This window comes from Mobula birostris, chromosome 1, assembly GCF_030028105.1.
Source record: "Mobula birostris isolate sMobBir1 chromosome 1, sMobBir1.hap1, whole genome shotgun sequence".
In the NCBI taxonomy this organism is placed as follows: Eukaryota; Metazoa; Chordata; class Chondrichthyes; order Myliobatiformes; family Myliobatidae; genus Mobula; species Mobula birostris.
In genome coordinates, this window is record NC_092370.1 from 88,933,119 (window position 1) to 88,952,307 (window position 19,189).

The 19,189-nt window shown below is 41.5% G+C and overlaps 1 protein-coding gene across 3 annotated transcripts in view; it reads right to left on the bottom strand.

The window, feature by feature from the left end:
• The window catches only part of LOC140198038 (probable aminopeptidase NPEPL1), a 46,571-nt gene extending 29,692 nt beyond the window's left edge, over positions 1–16,879 (bottom strand). The window contains exons 1-4 of one of the 3 annotated variants that reach the window (XM_072258881.1): positions 16,696–16,879; positions 13,160–13,345; positions 10,980–11,150; positions 9,601–9,690 (exon numbers count right to left, since the gene is read on the bottom strand). In XM_072258881.1, coding sequence (XP_072114982.1) covers positions 9,601–9,690; positions 10,980–11,150; positions 13,160–13,345; positions 16,696–16,875 — 627 coding nt within the window. In that variant the 5' untranslated portion in view covers positions 16,876–16,879. Of the gene's footprint in view, positions 1–9,600; positions 9,691–10,979; positions 11,151–13,159; positions 13,358–14,162; positions 14,925–16,695 lie in introns of those variants that run through there. The other 2 variants (XM_072258872.1, XM_072258890.1) reach the window with 2 other exon arrangements.
• Between the last annotated feature and the right edge of the window lie 2,310 nt (positions 16,880–19,189).

Sequence of the window (19,189 nt, forward strand, 5' to 3'; positions counted from 1 at the left end):
TCCCCCTCGTACCCCATCTGTTACTTATTTTTATGCACACATTCATTCTCTCACTCTCCTTTTTCTCCCTCTGTCCCTCTGAATATACCTCTTGCCCATCCTCTGGGTCCCCCCCCCTTGTCTTTCTTCCCGGACCTCCTGTCCCATGATCCTCTCGTATCCCCTTTTGCCAATCACCTGTCCAGCTCTTGGCTCCATCCCTCCCCCTCCTGCCTTCTTCTATCATTTTGGATCTCCCCCTCCCCCTCCAACTTTCAAATCCCTTACTCACTCGTCCTTCAGTTAGTCCTGACGAAGGGTCTCGGCCTGAAACGTCGACTGCACCTCTTCCTACAGATGCTGCTTGGCCTGCTGCATTCACCAGCAGCTTTGATGTGTGTTGCTTGTATTCAGATTCAGAATTGGCTTTCCCATAGTAGAGAGATGATAGTGATGTATGGGGCTTATTGTGGTTGGAGATTCATGACTGGTGATGTACTGGGACCTCTGCTGTTTGTAATTTATATAAATGATTTGGATGAAAACATGGATGAGTAGGTTAGTAAGCTTGCAGATGGTACAAAGACGGGTGATGTAGTGGATAATGTAGAAGACTGGCAAAGGATACAGCAAGATATAGATCAGTTGCAGTTATGGGCTGAGAAATGACAGATGGAGTTTAACCCAGCCAAATTTAAAGTACTGCACTTTGGGAGATCAAGCATACACTGTTTGCCAAGACCCTTAACAGTGTTGACGTGCAGAGGAAACTTAGGATTCAATTCCATAGCTCCCTGAAAGTGACTCCACAGACTGAAGGAATGGTAAAGCAGCCATGGTAATGGTACAAATGGTAAAGCAGCCATATGGTATATTTGCCATTACTAGTCAAAGAATTGAGTTCAAGAAACATATAAACATAGAACACCTACAGTACAATGCAGACCCTTTGGCCCACAAAGCTGTGCCAAACATGTCCTTACCTGAGAAATTACCTAGGGTTACCCACAGCCCTCTATTTTTCTGAGCTCCATATACCTGTCCAGGAGTCTCTTAAAAGACCCTATCGTATCCACCTCCACCACCGTCACCAGCAGCCCATTCCACAGACTCACCACTCTCTGCTTAAAAAACTTACGCGATATCTCCTCTGTACCTACTTCCAAGCACCTTAAAACTGTGCCCTCTCGTGCTAGCCATTTCAGCCCAAGGAAAAAGCCTCTGACTATCCACACGATCAATGCCTCTCATCATCTTATACACCTCCATCAGGTCACCTCTCATCCTCCATTGCTCCAAGAAAAAAAGGCAGAGTTCACTCAACCTATTCTCATAAGGCATGCTCCCCAATCCAGGCAACATCCTTGTAAATCTCCTCTGCAACCTTTCTATGGCTTCCACATCCTTCCAAAAGTGAGGAGACCAGAACTCCAAGTGGGGTCTGACCAGGGCCCTATATAGCTGCAACATTACCTCTCGGCTCCTAAACTCAATCCCACGATTGATGAAGGCCAATGCACCATATGCTTTCTTAACCACAGAATCAACCTGCGCAGCAGACTTGAGTGTCCCATGGACTCGGACCCCAAGATCCCTCTGATCCTCCACACTGCCAAGAGGCTTACCATTAAATCTATATTCTGTCATCATATTTGACCTACCAAAATGAACCACCTCACACTTATCTGGGTTGAACTCCATCTGCCACTTCTCAGCCCAGTTTTGCATCCTATCACTGTCCCACCGCACTGATAGCCCTCCACACTATACACAACACCTCCAAGAGATTGGAAGCTATGCTGCAGTTTTATAAAACTCTAGTTATGCCGTATCTGGCGTACTGCATTCAGTTCTGATCACCCATTATAGGAAGAATATAATAAGACGAGCCTCTCCAAGGCTTTGGAGATGGTGCAGAAGAGATCTGGATTAGAGTGTATGTACTATAAAAAGGTTGGACAAACTCGGGTTGTTTCTTTCTCAGGTGGTGGAGGCTGAGGGAGATTTGAAGAAAGGTTTATAAGATTATGAGAGGCACAGAAAGAGTAGACAGCCAATATCTTTGTCTCAGGGTTGAAATGTCTAATACTAGAGGGCATGCAGTAAAGTGAGAGAGGGCAAGTTCAAAGGAGGTGTGGGGGACAAGAATTATTTAAACTTTTTTTTTATTACAGAGAGTGGTTGGCGTCTAAAATGTGCTGCCTGGGGTGGCAGCAGAAGCAAATATGATAGAGGTGTTACAAGAGGCTCTTAGACAAACACGTGAATGTGCAGGAGATGGAAAGATATGGAAGTAATACAAGCAGGAGAGATTAGTTCTTTAGGTAAGATGGCGGCACACTTGGTCGCTATCTTACCTAAAGAACTGGTATATTTGTTCATCCTTTATGTCTTTCTTATGATCACAAGACACGGCTGGATATTAAGAACACCAAGTACTGCAGGTCCGGCTCACGATCTATTGCTGAACAGGCTTATCTGTTGAGTACTGTGTCATTGCCTGCTACAGCGACTTAGGAAAAAGGCATCGGAGGCGGTGTATGGTCCAACAAGCAGTAAAAATGATTGTCTTGGATATTTTTCTTGTGATCACAAGACTATGTTAGACATTGGTAATGTTGAATACTTCATGTCTGGTTCATTAGTGAGACCAACAACGTGGGAACTGAATATCCTCTGTTGTTATGTGGAACAAGCCCTTATACCACAGCATTGCTTATTGCAGCCACCCAGAAGAGGAAGGTCTGAAACCAGCGTGGAAGAAAGCAGAGGTGCAGCGGATGTGCTAAATTCCTTGCTGGGATGGGGGATGGCATTTCCCATCGGTGCTGCTCTCTGGAGTCCACTCAGTGGAAGACAAGCCAGATTGTGTTTGTCTGTAGCTGCACTAGCACGTGATGAGAAACTGCTGGCTGCTTGTTCATCCCATGCACTATCCATCTACATACAGGCCATGCTACTGAGGGTAGCATGGTATTTTGTTTGTAACTGTTCGTGCTATGTGCACCTGTATGTTCTGTGTGTTGCATCTCGGTTCTGGAGAAACGTTGTTTCATTTAACTGTATACATGTGATTGGTTGAATGACAATTAAACTTGAACTTGAATAGTTTAGTTGCGCACTTGATTAATAACTTAATTAGTTTGGTACACCACTGCAGACTAAAGGATCTGTTCCTGTGTTGTATCATTTTATGTTGCCACTGTGACTGTTAAAAACTGGCATCGTGGAGGTACGGTGGATTCCAGTTAATTGGGACACATGAAGACCAGTACATTTTGGCCCAATTAAGCCAAAATTTCTTGGAAATAGTTAAAAAGGTATATAAAAAAAATTTAACTGGGTAACAAATTATGTATTTAAATGAAATACAAACAAATTGGAACACTACCCATACTACTAGTAGTTGTCCATCATATCAGACAATGACAGGAAACCTGTGCAAGAGAGTTTTTAACATGGAAAGGCCGTTGCACTGGGGGATTTCCACTCTCTCAACCTTGGAAGTCCAAGTCCAGTGGGAGAAGTAGACAGCACAACTTGGGCCTTCACTGGTTGCAGTGGATATGACTTCTGTGCCCAATCATACCCTTCTGCTCTCCACGTGGCTTTGCAGAACTGCCTTCCTGGCCGTTGGATCTCAATGTAGATCTCATTTTCCCAGTCTGCTGGAGCTGATTTTGCATACTAGATCAGCATGTCCCTATCTCATTGGGGTGTGAGACCCACCAGCTACTTGGTTTAGCTCACCTGTTGAAGTGGTATACCAGGATATGGCCGCTGCTGCATGCAAACAGCTACTTCGAGCCACAGGTAAGGACCAAAGGTAACATTCAAGATGATTGTCAATACCTTCATATTCTTCATAGTTCCTCACTTGTTGAATAGTGAAATAATTTGTTTCACTTTTGGCCATAACTGGCATTTCTAAGTCTGAATGCTTGAAACCACAGTGAGCAAAGCAGTTTCTGAGTTGTCTTGTTGCTTATTTCTTGTCAATTATCAGTGGCAAAAATCACTGCTTTTTGAACACAGACACATGCAGCTGAGGCTATTTAAAAACTATTCGCTTTAAGCACGGTGTAGTGTCCTGCTGCCACATGACATGCACGTGAATGATGCTAGTTAGAAAATGTTCAAGCAACATTCTCCTGCCCAATTAAGTGGCACATTGTCCCCAGTAAACGAAGGGAATCCTGGCTATTTCTCAAATTGTTTTTGTTCTGAAAGAGTCATCCCAATAAGTGGCTGCCCTGATTAACCAATGGCCAAATTAGCCAGAATCCACTGTATTAGAAAGTAACCAGGACTTGATGGAATGCATCCTAGAATTCTGAGCAGAGTCTGAGAACAACTTGCAGAGATATTGCCCTTAATCTTCAATGCTCTGTGGATGCAGACATGATGCCAGAGGATTCAGGAATGATGAATATTAGTCCGTTGTCATATTCCAAAATTTCCAGAAAGCTTTTGGCTAAACTTATCAGCAAAATTGAAGCATATAGCAAGAAAGGGACTGGGGTAGCATGAATATGAAGTTGGCTAAGGAAAATGGCTGCCTTTTCAGCTTAAGGACGGTGAACAGTAGTGTTCCCCAGGGATCAGTGTTAAGCTCTTTGCTATTAAAAACCTTGCTATTATTATAGATCCAGACATCAGAGTTCAATTCCAGCTACGTCTGCAAGGAGATTGTATATTCTCCGCATGACCATGTGGGTTTCCTCCTCAGCCCAAAGACATAATGGTTAGTAAGTTAATTGTCCTGTGATCAGGCTGGTGTTAAATAGGTGGGTTGCTGGGCACTGCTGCTCATTAGGTTAGAAGGGCCAGTTTCGTAAATAAATAAAACAGCAAATAAAAATGGCAGGGCAAATTGAGAAACCATTTAATAAGGGAAACTTCATCAATTGCAGCATAAAGTAGAAAACAGGAAAGTCATACTGAACATTCATAAAAACTAAATTATTGTGTTCAGTTTTGCACACTTTATCACAGGAAAAGTGTAAAGGCATTAGAAAGGGTCCAGAAAAGAAATATGAAAATTGTTCCTGGAAAAAGAGTCTATAATTACAATGATAGATCAAAGGGCCTGGGACTGATTTCTTTAGAAGAGATTAAGAAATTATTTGAAAGAAGTACACAACAGATGACAGTGTTCCTGTTAATAGCACGACTGAAGACCATATGTTGATGCTGCAAAAATAATTCATGACATATGAGTGAAGATAAACCCAATTCTGATATGAGTCTGTATTGTGCACTGAGAGTGGGAAGGGGCCAAGGAATCATGGTTGGGAAAGGGGAGGAAGCAGAAAGCACAAGAGAGACATTCTGTAATGATCAATAAACAAATTGTTGGGAATCAAATGACTTTGTCTGGTGTCTCATGGCTGGGTGTGACTGCACCAGTGCCATTCCCCTCCCCCGGCACTCCTTCTCTGCCACCCATCCCAATTCCCTCCTGCAGCACTTCATTCACAAAATTCTATGCTCCCGCAAGAGTTACAAACTTACTCTGCTCCATCTTGACAAATACAGTACTGTGCAAAAGCTTAGGCACCCTAACTATATATATGCCTAAAACTTTTGCACAGTACTGTAGACATGCACATTATGCACATGTAACGTCCTGGTTAAGATTTTTACTGCTATACTGTAGGTATTTCATTTTAGCAGTTCTGTAAGAGCAGTCTGTTCTGCTTTCAGCATATTTGGGTTTGAGCTAAAAATAAGCGGGTGTGATGTTCATGCTTAGAAATATAGTGTCATCCAATCAGGATGATGGAATCGGGAGAAGGTTCTAGAGAATGCTGGACAGAGAGGTTTTTATGACAGACACTGGTGTAGGTTAAGGTCTTTTTGGCGGGAGCTGGGAGAAGACAGGAGGGAAGATAGCTAAGATTGCCATCCCTGTTGCATAAGGTGCTTTGTGCTGATGAACGGCTTCTAGGAGGAAGGACCAATACTCCCGTGGGGGAGCTCATTTTATCGAGATTAATTTTAAGCGATATTCGGAAGGTGGTGTGTGCTTTCAGGCAGACTGTGGGTCCAGCGTGTGAGTTAAAGACAACTTCAAGATGAGCTCCAACTTATGTGCACATTTGGGCTGAGTTAACTGTAATAGACACTTGTTTTTTTTTTCTTTTCCTACTAACTGTTCAATAAAGCTGAAATTTGTAAATATACTTTCTTCAGAATTCTATGTGGTGTATGACCTGTTATCTCTTGCTGACAGGCAGCATTTACACAGTGTTCAGACTGGGGTTCGGGTGGACAAAGCAACCAACCTCCCCGGTTTGGTGGAATCCAAGTCCTATCGACCCTAGACGCATGGGGTCTGAGAAAGGTGGTTTTCTCATCACCGAGTCCGGCAGCCGTTAGCGAGGGGGTAACGAGCTGTATCTCTAGAAACACCCGTGGTAAAAAAGGGCTGCACACACAATGGGCCAAATGGCCTCCTACTGTGCTGTAGGCATTCTATAATTCTATGATACAATATGCTTTTTATCTTAATGTTGTGTGTGATGAGTTTGACTATACCGCTAACTTGCTTCCTACATTACAAAAGTTCCTAATTAACCATAGTGCTTTGGAATAGCCTAAGAACACAAGAAAATAGGAAGATTAGGTCACCTGGCCACTCACCATTCAATATGATCTGCTCCAGGCCTCATCCATTCAGTTACAGTTCTCTATACCCTTCAGACCATCCATCTTTCATTGTTTCTGCTTCCCAAGTATAGCCCGGTCATTAAACTTTTGAAAGCCACAATGAAGACTATTAAGATCCAGCTGGAGGGTGCTGACTCTGCTCCTCAGCACCAATTCCAGCACACAGACTGGAGCAAGTTTGCTGCCCATGCCACCACAGACTCTCAGATTAACATTGATTTATATACCAACTCTGTCCCTGAGCACATCAACAAGTGTGTAGATAGAGTGACATCACAAAAACAAATAAAAGTTTTCCCCAATCAGAAACCATGGGTGAACAGAGAAGTTCACCTCCTGCTCAAAGCCAGAGATTCAGCTTTCAGGTCTGGAGACCAGGAGGCTTACAGCTCAGCCAGGGCCAACCTGAGGTGGGGAATCTCTCAGGCTAAACACATATACAAACAGAGAATCAAGGAGCATTTCAACTCCTCGGACCCCCGGCACATGTGGCATGGCATACAGGTCATTACAGACTTCAAACCACCTAGTACTGTGCCCCTTTCCAGCTCTGCTTCCCTCCCTGATGAGCTCAATTACTTCTACGCTCGCTTTGACCGAGAGATCAAGGAGGTCACCCTCAAAGCGGATCTCCCACCTGGTGAACTGCCTCTCTCACTTTCCACCTCCGATGTTTGCGCCACCCTGAGCAGGGTGAATGTATGGAAGGCAGCTGGTCCGGATGGAATACCTGGCCGTGTGCTCAGAGTCTGTGCAGGGTAGTTGGCCGGGGTCTTCACGGACATTTTTAATCTGTCCCTGGCCCAGGCAGTTGTCCCCACAAGCTTCAAGATCGTCACCATCGTGCCAGTGCCGAAGCATTCCACTGCCACAGGCTTGAATAACTTCCGCCCAGTTGCACTCACCCCCATCATTGCAAAGTGCTTTAAGAGACTGTTCTATCACATCTGAAATCCTGTCTGTCCACTACCCTGGACCCCCACCAATTTGCCTATTGCACCAACAGGTCAACAGAGGATGCCATCTCCACAGCACTTCACTCTGCCCTGACCCACCTGGACAGCCCCAACTCTTACGTCAGAATGCTGTTCATTGAATGTTCGGCATTCAATACTGTGATCCCCTCCAAGCTGATCGCCAAACTTCGCCAGCTTGGTATCAGATCATCCCTCTGCAATTGGACCTTGGACTTTCTGACTAATAGACCCCAATCAGTTAAGTTAGACAACCTCTCCTCCTCCACTCTCACCCTGAACACCGGCGTGCCTCAAGGCTGTGTGCTGAGCCCTCTTCTGTACTCCCTTTTCACCTATGACTGCATTCCTGTACATGGTTCTAACTCCACAATCAAGTTTGCAGACAACACCACGGTGGTTGGCCTGATCAGAGGGGGTGACGAGACGGCCTACAGGGACAAGGTCCAGTGCCTGGCCGCGTGGTGTGGCAACAACAACCTGGCTCTTAACACCCAGAAGACCAAGGAGATCATTGTGGACTTCAGGCATGCTAGGAGCCACACTCACGTCCCAATCTACATCAACGGAGCTGCAGTGGAGCGTTTATCAAGCTTCAAATTCCTTGGTATCCATATTTCCGAGGATCTCACCTGGTCCCTGAACTCCTCCATCCTGATCAAAAAGGCGCAACAGCGCCTTTATTTCCTGCGGAGCATCAAGAAGGCTCACCTCTGTCCCAGGATACTAATGGACTTTTACCGCTGTACCACCAACTGCATCTCAGTGTGGTATGGCAATTGTCCCGTATCAGACCGCAAAGCACTCCAGCGTGTGGTGAAAACTGCCCAGCGGATTATCGGCACCCAATCGCCCACCATTGAGAACTTCTACCATAAATGCTGCCTGGGCAGGGTGAAAAGCATTATCAAGTATGCATCTCACCCTAACCATGGACTTTTTACTCTCCTCCCATCCGGTAGGTGCTACAGGAGCCTCCGCTCCTGCACCAGCAGGCACAGGAAGAGCTTCTTCCCTGAGGCTGTCACCCTGCTAAACCTCTCATCACAGCACTAAGCAGTATTGCATCCATATTGTACTGTCTCAGTACCTTTATATTTGTGTGCTGTAGCACTTACTTTTCATTCGCAGTTATTTTGTAAATAACACTATTCTTTGCATCTCTGGTCAGATGCTAACTGCATTTCATTGGCTTTTTATCTGTACTCGGCACAATGACAATAAAGTTGAATCTAATCTGAATCTAATCTAAATCTAATCTAATCAGATATATGAAAAAACTACCTTTTTAAAAATACCTTCAATAATCTATATTTCGCACCCAAATGGTCAAAGAATTTCAGAGATTCACAACCCTCTCGAATCAAACCAAGTTCAAAGGAACTATATCAATGCAATATCTTGCTCTACTTCTCAGTATTACTATTTGCTCCCAATATTTTTAATCAAATAAAATTAATACACATTTGAAAGCAGCTAAAAGAAAGCTCAATAGGGAGTGTTTGACCAATTCAACTCCATGCTATATCTAGTTAAGATATCAGGTTATCTGAATCAACCAACAATGAAATTCTAACATGTACCCAAAGATTCTTGCACTGCTCTTCTGAAACCGAATAAATATGAACCCTACAGCAAAAGGTCTCATTAACAACACATTTACATAAATTAGTCTACAAAAAAGGGAAATGGATCTAAGTCAGGTTGGCAACTTGTTTAGCATGGCTGAGTTCATCCGCTTCTGTGCCGTATATTCCCTAACAGTCTATTAGAAAGCTAAATAGTTAACAAATCAATACTACGTTTTAAGTTGCTGCATGTGCATAAAACATTATTTTACCACTGGAGTTCTGAACAAATACACTTTTGAAAAAAAATAAAGTGGCAGATGTAATTGTTGATATCAAGTGTGAAATACAGGAGAGAGTGAGCTGAATCAGTTTATGCCACTGTCTAAAGAACTGAAAGTGCTCACCTCAAGGAAGTCATCGGTATTCATCTCACAGCATGGCATATCCACAATACGAGCTGCTAATCGGATGCCTTCAGCAGCATTTAACAAACACTATGAAATAAATAATGGTTAAGTGCTGGAAAATTAACAGGGCCATCTAACAGTACCTCCACCCTAATGAGATTATTTTGTCAATATTGCAAGCTATGCAGTAAGCTACTCTTTTCTGAATAAAATGAAATAAACAACTTAACATCCTTTAAAGTCACTGGCTGCTCAAGTCACTGCAATTTATATTATGGCACTGGACAGCAACTAATCTGAACAATATTTTTGATGCTATATTAAGCAAAGGCCTATTGTGCATAAGTTACTACTATCCCATATCCCACCTACTAAGTGTTAAAAAGGAAAACAAAAACAATTGAACTTATGGAAAGCAGGCTTTGATGTTCAACAAAAGAGAAACCCTTTTAAATTTTGTGCAGGTAATATGAAAATTGCTGCAGTCACCATCGAAAGGCAATGAAAATTGTGATGATGATCTTGAAAGTATAAAAGCCTGGTAATCAAGACAAACTAAAATAGCAAGAAACACAGGGGAACTTGAAAGAAGCTTCTTGATACCTTATGTCACAGAAGCTAGAACTAAACACAAGAAGATGTGAAAGGGCCATTAAAAATACCTTTAACAAAATTAAGAAAACCTCTGGGTTTCCACTATGCTACCAAAGGCTAAAGGGTATTAAGAGAGCACTAACCGTAACTTTCCAAATGTCTCTGCAACTACAATTTGCTCCATGGGAGCAAACATTAATCCTCCATAGTTTAGTAAAATATGTCCCTATGATTTTGTTCAGCTGACAAAAGTGTACACCATAACATAAAACTCACTTAAAATATTTGGTTTTGCAGTCAACTGTTATTTTAAGAAGTAATCCATTACAATGATGGTAAAAGACAATTGGCAACTTTTGCAACCAAGGGCAGCTCAATTCAGATCCCTGGGTATGTATCACTGTCAAACCACACAGAATTAGAAGCTATGAAAACAAACATCATGGGTGGCACGGCAGAGCAGCAGTTAATACAACATTTTACAATGCCAGTGATAGGAGTTCAATTCCTGCTACTGGCTGTGTGGAGTTTGTATGTTCTCCCCATAACCACATGGGTTTTCTCTTGCTTCTCCAATTTCCTCCTACATTCCAAAGACATACGGGTTAGGGTTATTAAGTTGTGGACGCGGGCTGTCCCTGACGCATCTTCAAACTGTGCCTGCCATTGAAGCAAACAATGCATTTCACTGCATATTTTAAGGTTTTGATGTAACAAAGAAAGCTAATCTTAAATCAGCAACTACATCATTTTGTATCTCCTACCATTGTGCTATTACTTACTTCAAGTGCAGATTCACAGAGTGGCTTGGTATTTTCTCCCACTAGAATAAACTCTACAGTAACAGTGATCTTGTCTTCATGTTCATGCATTCCAGTGCGTCGAGTGAACAAAGGAAACGCTCTCGTTAGTGCACATGCTAAGGCAAAAACCTCTGCATATTCACAGACCAACTGAAATAAAAGTTATAACCATAATAATAAGTTAAAAGTCTTTTGAAAAACAATGTGATACATAATCATATCCAAATCAGACAGAAATTGATACATTTTTAGGGTTCAATGCGGGAAAATGTAGCCAAAGCAGAAGGTCAGCTTTGAAATGACAGAATGCTGTAGTAGTCAGGTGGAGCTGAAGAGCTGACTACTGTTTCTATTTCTGTTTTTAACCATAAATTAAAAGTTGCATACATCAGAGAAGTTGTTCAATGGTCAAAAAAAAAAGAGTTCACACAAGTCATTTAATTGGATTGTTTTTGTTTTCTTCCCTTTGCACAAATCTTAAAACTTAAAAGAGTTTTAACAGACTCACTTTTCTTTAATGTTTGTGCCAGGTATTAATAGTCAACTTACTAGACTCCTTCATGTTTGTCCTCTTTGTAACATCAGCTAATTCTCTGATATATGATTTAGCAAATAGTCTTTGCCCCGGGTATATAACATTGAGAAAAAAAGATATTTCAACTGAAAGCAGATAACTTGCAAAACAATGACTCAAGTCTCTAGTAACATTAATTTTAAGTGTTGGTAATGAAATGCAAGCAAATATCAGATAGTATTATGTCATGTATGCAAACCCCTAATAAATACTTAATAAGCTTACGAGGAAAATAATTAATGTTGTGGTTGTATTTTAAGTATCCTGGAGCAGACTAAAACTACAGATACTATCATCTGCTTCAACAGTATTATTATTCTGTATGAAAAAGCACATTAGTTCCTTCGGCATGATGTTCAGATACAGTTGATTTTCCTGGCAATTTCAGCTTTTTAATCTTGTCACAGGCAGCACTGAATTTTATTTGTTGAATTGTCATTGGTACAAAAAACAAAACTATTTGCTTATCAGTATTAAAAATCAGCATATATTCCTCAAGAACATACTAAGTAGTAGATCATTCCACCCTATGCCTCTTCACCATTCAGTAAAATCATAGGTGATCTATCACCTCAGAATTATTTTCCTTCCACCTATTCCATAGCCTCGACTCCATTAAATATTGTTTTATGGTATTCTTTCAAGATACCACAAATAGATTTCAGGCAAATACTTAAAGCAATTTTTATGAAGTCAGAAGTGAAATACCATCTCCACACTTTTTGCTAATCAGGAAGGCAGTAAGTTCCAGTCTCTGTCATCTAATCTGTTAGCTCAACTGTATCAATTCTAATTTTTGCACTAAAATGCCATTTTGGGAATCTTGTTATACAAAAATTGGCCACATTTCAACAATAATCATGCCACAGACATATTTCACTGGCTAGTAAACCCGTTGAGATGTCGTGAAAGGGATGCAAATATATAACACTAATGAAGGTCTTTTCTTTAATACCACAATCCCACTCAAATAGACAACAGAACGTTAGATGAAAATCATCCCATGTAACGTTTTTGAGGTAAAACCTCAAGGCCTCTTTCTAATTTTTTTTATTTAATTAGTCAACTCAATTGACTTTTCGAAAGCCATCAAGGAAAACTATTTTGTACAGCTTTTTCTGAAAATTCCCATTGCTTTTGAAAATCATGTCAAGTCAGTAAAATAACTGTACAGGTGGATGCCCTCCCCAACGCAGAAGTTTGGGTAATGGAAATTCACCCTTGCTGAATTCTCAAATGACCACTAGAAAATCTGAGATATAGAATACAAACGCACTCTTACAAAATTTACATGTGAAAAATAAACAAACAACCTTTTCAATTCAAATTTCTTGACACATGCACAGAAAACACATCTTAGAATTTCAGAAATTTACAATAAGAACCAATTTCTAGGAAGGCAATATGCCTCCCTCCAAAAAAAAAATGGGATTGCCCATACAGAAAAAAATCACCAGTAATTTATCATAAATAATCAGCATTAACTTTAATTAGCCTTTTGAAAATAAAAATGAACATTGAAAAAAGAAAATTCACAAATAACAGGATGGAGCTTATATAAACAAGAGACAAAAAGATCACTCACCACAATGCACTGGTTGGTTCTTCGAGTCAAGGAACTACTAATCAATCGTGTGAGAAAGTGAGCTGAAGATGGACTGTTGTGACGACTGACTTTGGACCGGAGTGCTGCCACTAGAGCATAATTGAGCCAAAGAGAGCAAGTAGCTGTAGGATTTGGGTTCAAAGTTCTCAGTGCTGTCTGCCAGACCTGAACAACAAACTGAACATTATTCCAGGGCTTATTTGGCTCTACACAGAGGAGAATTACAATTATATCTAAACTTAGCAAACTCAGCGTGTGTGTGCGCGCGTGTGTATATATATATATATATATATATATATATACACACACACATGCGCATCACCATATACAACCCTGAATATGCGGGCATACTCAATAAATCTTTAATAGAATAATTACCATAATAGAATCAAAGAAAGATCATACCAATTTGGGTGTTCAACCAGTATGTGAACATAAAAATAAATAATAATAATAAATAACTATTGGTAACATGAGACGAAGAGTCCTTGAAAATGAGTCCAGAGGTTGTGGGGACATTTCAATGATGGGGCAAGTAAAGTTGAATGAAATTATGAAATTATCCCCTTTGGTGGTTGAAGAGAAATAACTGTTCCTGAACCCGGTGGTGTGACCTGACGCTCCCATACTTTCTCGATGGCAGCAGCAAAATCAGAGCATATCCTGCATGGTGGGGATCCCTGCTTTCCTGCAGCAATGTTTCATGTAGATGTGCTCAATGATGAAGAGGGCTTTACTCATGATGGACTAGGCTGTATCCCCTAGTTTTGAAGGGCTTTCCATTCAAGGGCATTGGTATATCCATACCAGGCTGTAATGCAGCCAGTCAATATACTCTCCACCACACATCTATTTAAGTTTGTCAAAGTTTTGGCTGTCATGCCAAATCTTTGCAAACTCCTAAGGAAGTAGAGACACTTATGTGCTGGGCCCAAGACAGGTCCTCCGAAATAATAACGCAGAGAAACTTAAAGGTGCTGACCATCTCTATCTCTGATCCTCCGAGGATAGGATCATGGACTTCTGCTTTCCTCCTCCTGAAGTCAATAAAAGCTCCTTGGTCTTGCTAATATTGAGTAAGAGGTCGTTGCTATGGCACCATTCATACAGATTTTCAATCTCTTTCCTATATGCTGATTTGTCCACTATTAATTCAACCTACGACAGTGGTGACATCAGCAAAGTTGAATGTGGCCTTAGATCTGTGCTTAGCCACACAATCATAAGCATAAATTGAGTAGAGTAGGGGGCAAAGCACACAGCCTTGTGATGCACCTATGCTGATGGAGATCATGGAAGAGATACAGTCCGAGCAAGAGATTTCATAATGAATCAATTACAATCATTGATCTTATTAAGCACATAAATATGGGTTTTATTTGAAATTTTATGTTAAACTTAAATCAGAATGTTTTGGGGCTAAGAATAAACAGACCAAAGGTACTCTAAATAAATGTTGTTTCTCTCTTGTTATCCAAGTAAACGAACTACATGATGTATTGCACAGAAGAGGATTCATTTCTGAAAATATGTTGCTTCACTCATTGGCACCACACCAGTGGAGGATGATGGTAGCAGTAATGCCAATGGCGAAAGCAGAGCAATAATCTCAACTTCCACAGGTTAGTTTCCCTTCAATCCCAAGTAGGAATGTAGAATTAAGTTACAGAGAAAGTGCACTGCAGGCAGACAATAAGGTACAAGGACATAATCAGATACAAAACATTTACATTCTCTGGAGAAGAGAATTCAAAGTATTTACATAAACTATTCTCCCTGGCCTCTTCCATCCATCTTCCTACTGTGGCCCATATTCTGCTCTGAAATAAAAATAGAAATTGCTGGAGATACTTGTTCGGTCAGGCAGCATAAGATGGTAAAATACAGTAGCAGAATTAGGTCACTTGGCCCATCGAGTCTGCTCCACCATTTCATTATGGCTGATCTATTTTCCCTCAGCCTCAATCTCCTCATTCTCCCTTCATGCCCTGACCAATCAAGAATCTATCAACTGCTGCCTTAAATATACCCAATGACTTTGGCCTTCGCAGCTGCCTGTGGCAACAAAACAGATTCACCACACTCTGGCTAAAGACCGGAGAGAACATGGCATTTGGCAGAAAATGTTCAACATTTTAATTTCTCTGCTCTCCACAATTCTTCTGCTATTTTCTGTTTGTTATTACTGATTTCCAACATCCACAGTATTTGCTTTTGTTCTATATTTATCTTTTGAAGATATAACTTCTAAGCATTCATGGAAGACAGCAAAAACTTTGTGCTGTTTGGAATTAACACTGATCTATAAAATACAACAGCCAATGTCCTAAATGCTAAAAAAAAACTACATGAGCAAAATGGCAAGGTTTTTAAATAGATGTAGGTAGGGACAAGAAATCTGCAAAAATGGATTTTACATATAATCTAAACAGCATTAATACTGAATTGTTCTGATAGCAATTATCTAACATTGTACATCAAAAGGGTAATTTAAAAGTAGTATTCCATTTGTCTTAACACTGTAAATCAACGTTCTGGTGTGCACAAATAGTAGAAGTGATGTACAGTCAAAAAATACCTGCAGATTCTGGAAATCTAAAATTAATGCCAGAGCACTCATCAGGTCAGAGGTCACTAACTGCAAAACAAATGACCCTAATTGAAAATGATCAGATCTATGACCTTTCATCAGAAAGTTCTGTTCATCTGAAACATCATTACCTTGAAATGCTAACTGCATCCTGCTCCATGGTTGTGTCTGAACTGACAACTTTTTCAGATTATGAATGGACTGCCTTTGATAGGGTCTGACCATTGACAGCTAACATGATGGTTGGGTCAGGGGAAGAAAGGAAAGATTACAGTGGAGAAAAAACAAGTGATGGTCAAACCAGGTTCTTCTGTTCAAAGAAATAATTAATTAGCAATGAATCTACCTGTGTCTATAAAGTCAGTTCTAGAACGAATGGATGCCAGTAGTACAAGTGCAATTAAATATTTCATTGTAACTGGTATCAGCAGCAATAAGGCCCTTCAGGGAAGGACATATGCAATCCTTTACCTGGACTAACTCTAAACACACTAATGTGCCTCCACAGATGAGGGACAATAAACACTGTCATTACTAGTGATAGTGAGAACAAAAACATTGGCACCAAAACACAAAATAGGTAGACACAAGATCAGGCACAATGCTTTTAACGTAAGAGTTTTAGAGTTTACGTTTTCCCATCAAAGGTGCAGTCACCTATGGTGCAGCAGTAAAATTCAGAGATGAGTAGGACGTTAAGAGCAAGGGACTACAGATATATAAGTGGGAGGCAGGGGGAAGCATGAAGAGTAATAATTTAAAAATCAAGGTGCAAACTGAGCATCAGAACATGCTTCAAGCAACTCCACTCTCTTTAGCGCTGGGCCACTGCCACCTAAGTATAGGTGCCGGGTCAACAGAGAGCCAGAAGGGCTGAATAGCCTGAACATCTGGCCCCATCTTGGACCTCTTGCTTTCTCGCTACCTCCTGGGTCACCCGGGGCTCCAGCTTCCCCTTCACTTGGTTCCAGGCAAGTTTGTGCAGATTTGGCAGCTGTCCTGCGAACAACACCGCCCTGGAGCATGGGTCGGAGTCCCCGGCGTCGGCGGCAAACACCAAGCGCTCCACCACGACCAATCCACCACTCCTTCCGCAGACCCTCATCGCCGCTGAGTCGCTCGGGAATACGCATGCGCACCCTCCTAGCGGCGCCGCCGGGTCCGTCGATGCGGTTGCGCACTTTCTTTTTGTCGGCGGTTTCCTTTCCGTGCATGCGCATTCTCTTAGAGCCGGAATTGTATTGTACTGTACACGGACCCCGAGACGCTCCCGGGCATTGAGTCCTGAAGAAGGGTCTCGGACCGAATCGCCGACTGTTTTTTTATTTTAATAGATGCTGCCTGACTTGCTGTCTTCCTCCAGCATTTTGCGTGTGTCGGGGCTCTTTAACGCGAATGTGCGCTCTGTTATTTTGATTTAAGATTTCCAACATTTGTTTTTTTTTGTGTTAACTTGCTTGTCGATAATTGGTAGAAGTTAATTTGTGATTTATTCTCTAATGATGATGCAAAGATGAAAATGACATTCCTACTGCAAATTCTCGGTTGATATGGAAAACAGGACAATGTTACGGATGTGAAATTAGCTTGGTGAATAAATTTTGAACTGGTGATGAGACTTGGAGATGCCAGTAGCCTGGTCCCGAACACACGATTCACCAGCGCAAGGAACACACATCAAAGTTGCTGGTGAACGCAGCAGGCCAGGCAGCATCTCTCGGAAGAGGTACAGTCGATGTTTCGGGCTGAGACCGGTTTGAAGTGCCACCGCAGCGTTGTGGTTAGTGACACTATCACAGCTGTGAGTACAATTCCACACGGTTTGTAAGGAATGTGGACATTCTCCCCGTGATCACATGGGTTACCTCCGAATAAACCGGATTCCTCCCACAGTCAAAAGGCATGCTGGTTACTAGGTTAATTAGTCATTGTTAATTTGCCCTGTTCAACACTCACAACACGCTGGAGAAACTCAGCAGATCGGGCAGCATCCGTGGAAAAGATCGGTCGACGTTTCGGGCCGGAACCCTTCGTCAGGACTATAGAGGGAAGGGGCAGAGGCCCTATAAAAAAGGTGGGGGAGGGTGGGAAGGAGATGGCTAGTGGGTAGCCTTTGACCCCAGCATCTGCAGATTATTTTGTGTTTATAATTTGTCCTGTGATCAGGCTAGGTTTAAATAGGTGGGTTGCTGGACGGTGCGGCTCGTTGAGCTGGAAGGAAGGGCTCGTTCCACACTGTATCTCTAAATTTTTTTTTTAAACAGGCCAAGGAAAAATTGTGTTTGATTACTGTAGGGTCTACATGGAAACTATTTTTACTCTCTCTGCCTCAAACAAGACATGTTTTTTTTCTCTATCTGTCAACTTCCAAAGTAACTTTTAGCTCCTTACCGAAATTACATTATAAATAATAACAGCAATTGCGTTATCTGGAGCATGGTAACTCGTTGCAAGCTGTTCTCTGCAACCTCAATGAATTAATCTGTATGAACGATATGCAAGACAAGCCTTTCACTGTACTTGTATGACAATAATAAACCAATTTCAATTCCATGAAAACGTGTTATAGTTATACAGCATGGAAACAGGCCCTTTAGGCCAACTGGTCTATGACAACCACAGTTAGTCCCAGTTGCTCAGGTTTGGCCTATAAATCTCCAACCTCCTCCCTTCCATGTACCTATCCAAATGTTGCAATTGTATCTCTGGCAATTTATTCCAGGTACTCATCATCTTCTGTAAAGTTAACCCTCAGGTCTCTTATATCTCTCCCTTCTTGGATCTGTGCCCAAGTGATGGTAGATCATCCCCCAGAATTCTCTCCAGTAACTTCCCTACAACTCACTGATCTGTCCTTGCTATCCTTCTTGAAAAATGGAACAACATTAACCACTTTCTGGGACTTATTCAGTGGCTTAAAGTTAAGAAAGTTATCAACACAAGGGCTCCTGCAATTTCTTCAGAGGCCTCCCATAAAGTCAGAAGGTGCACTTGATCAGGCTTTGGGTATTTTCCCACTTTAGTACACTTCTAGGCTACAAATACAACCCATGCCCAACCCCTTACTACTTATTCCCCTAAATTATTCAGTATCAATGATATTCTCCTTAGTGAACACTGAGGAGAAATAGATATTAAAATTATCAGCTTATTTCTGTGGCTCCACACAGTGGCTGCTTAAGAGAATGTGGTATTTCCCTAGTTGACCTTTAACAGTTACTAGAACTGAAGAATCACTTGAGATTATTTTTAATTTGGGCTGCCAAATCCATCTTGTAACTTCTTGCCTTACTGATTTCGTTCTTATGCCTGGTCTTAAAATTAGATATTTGTCAAGGAATTCATTAGTATACAGCTGCCTAAATATGTATGCTTCCTTGTTTTTCCTTACTAGAACATCAATCTCTCATTAGCCAAGC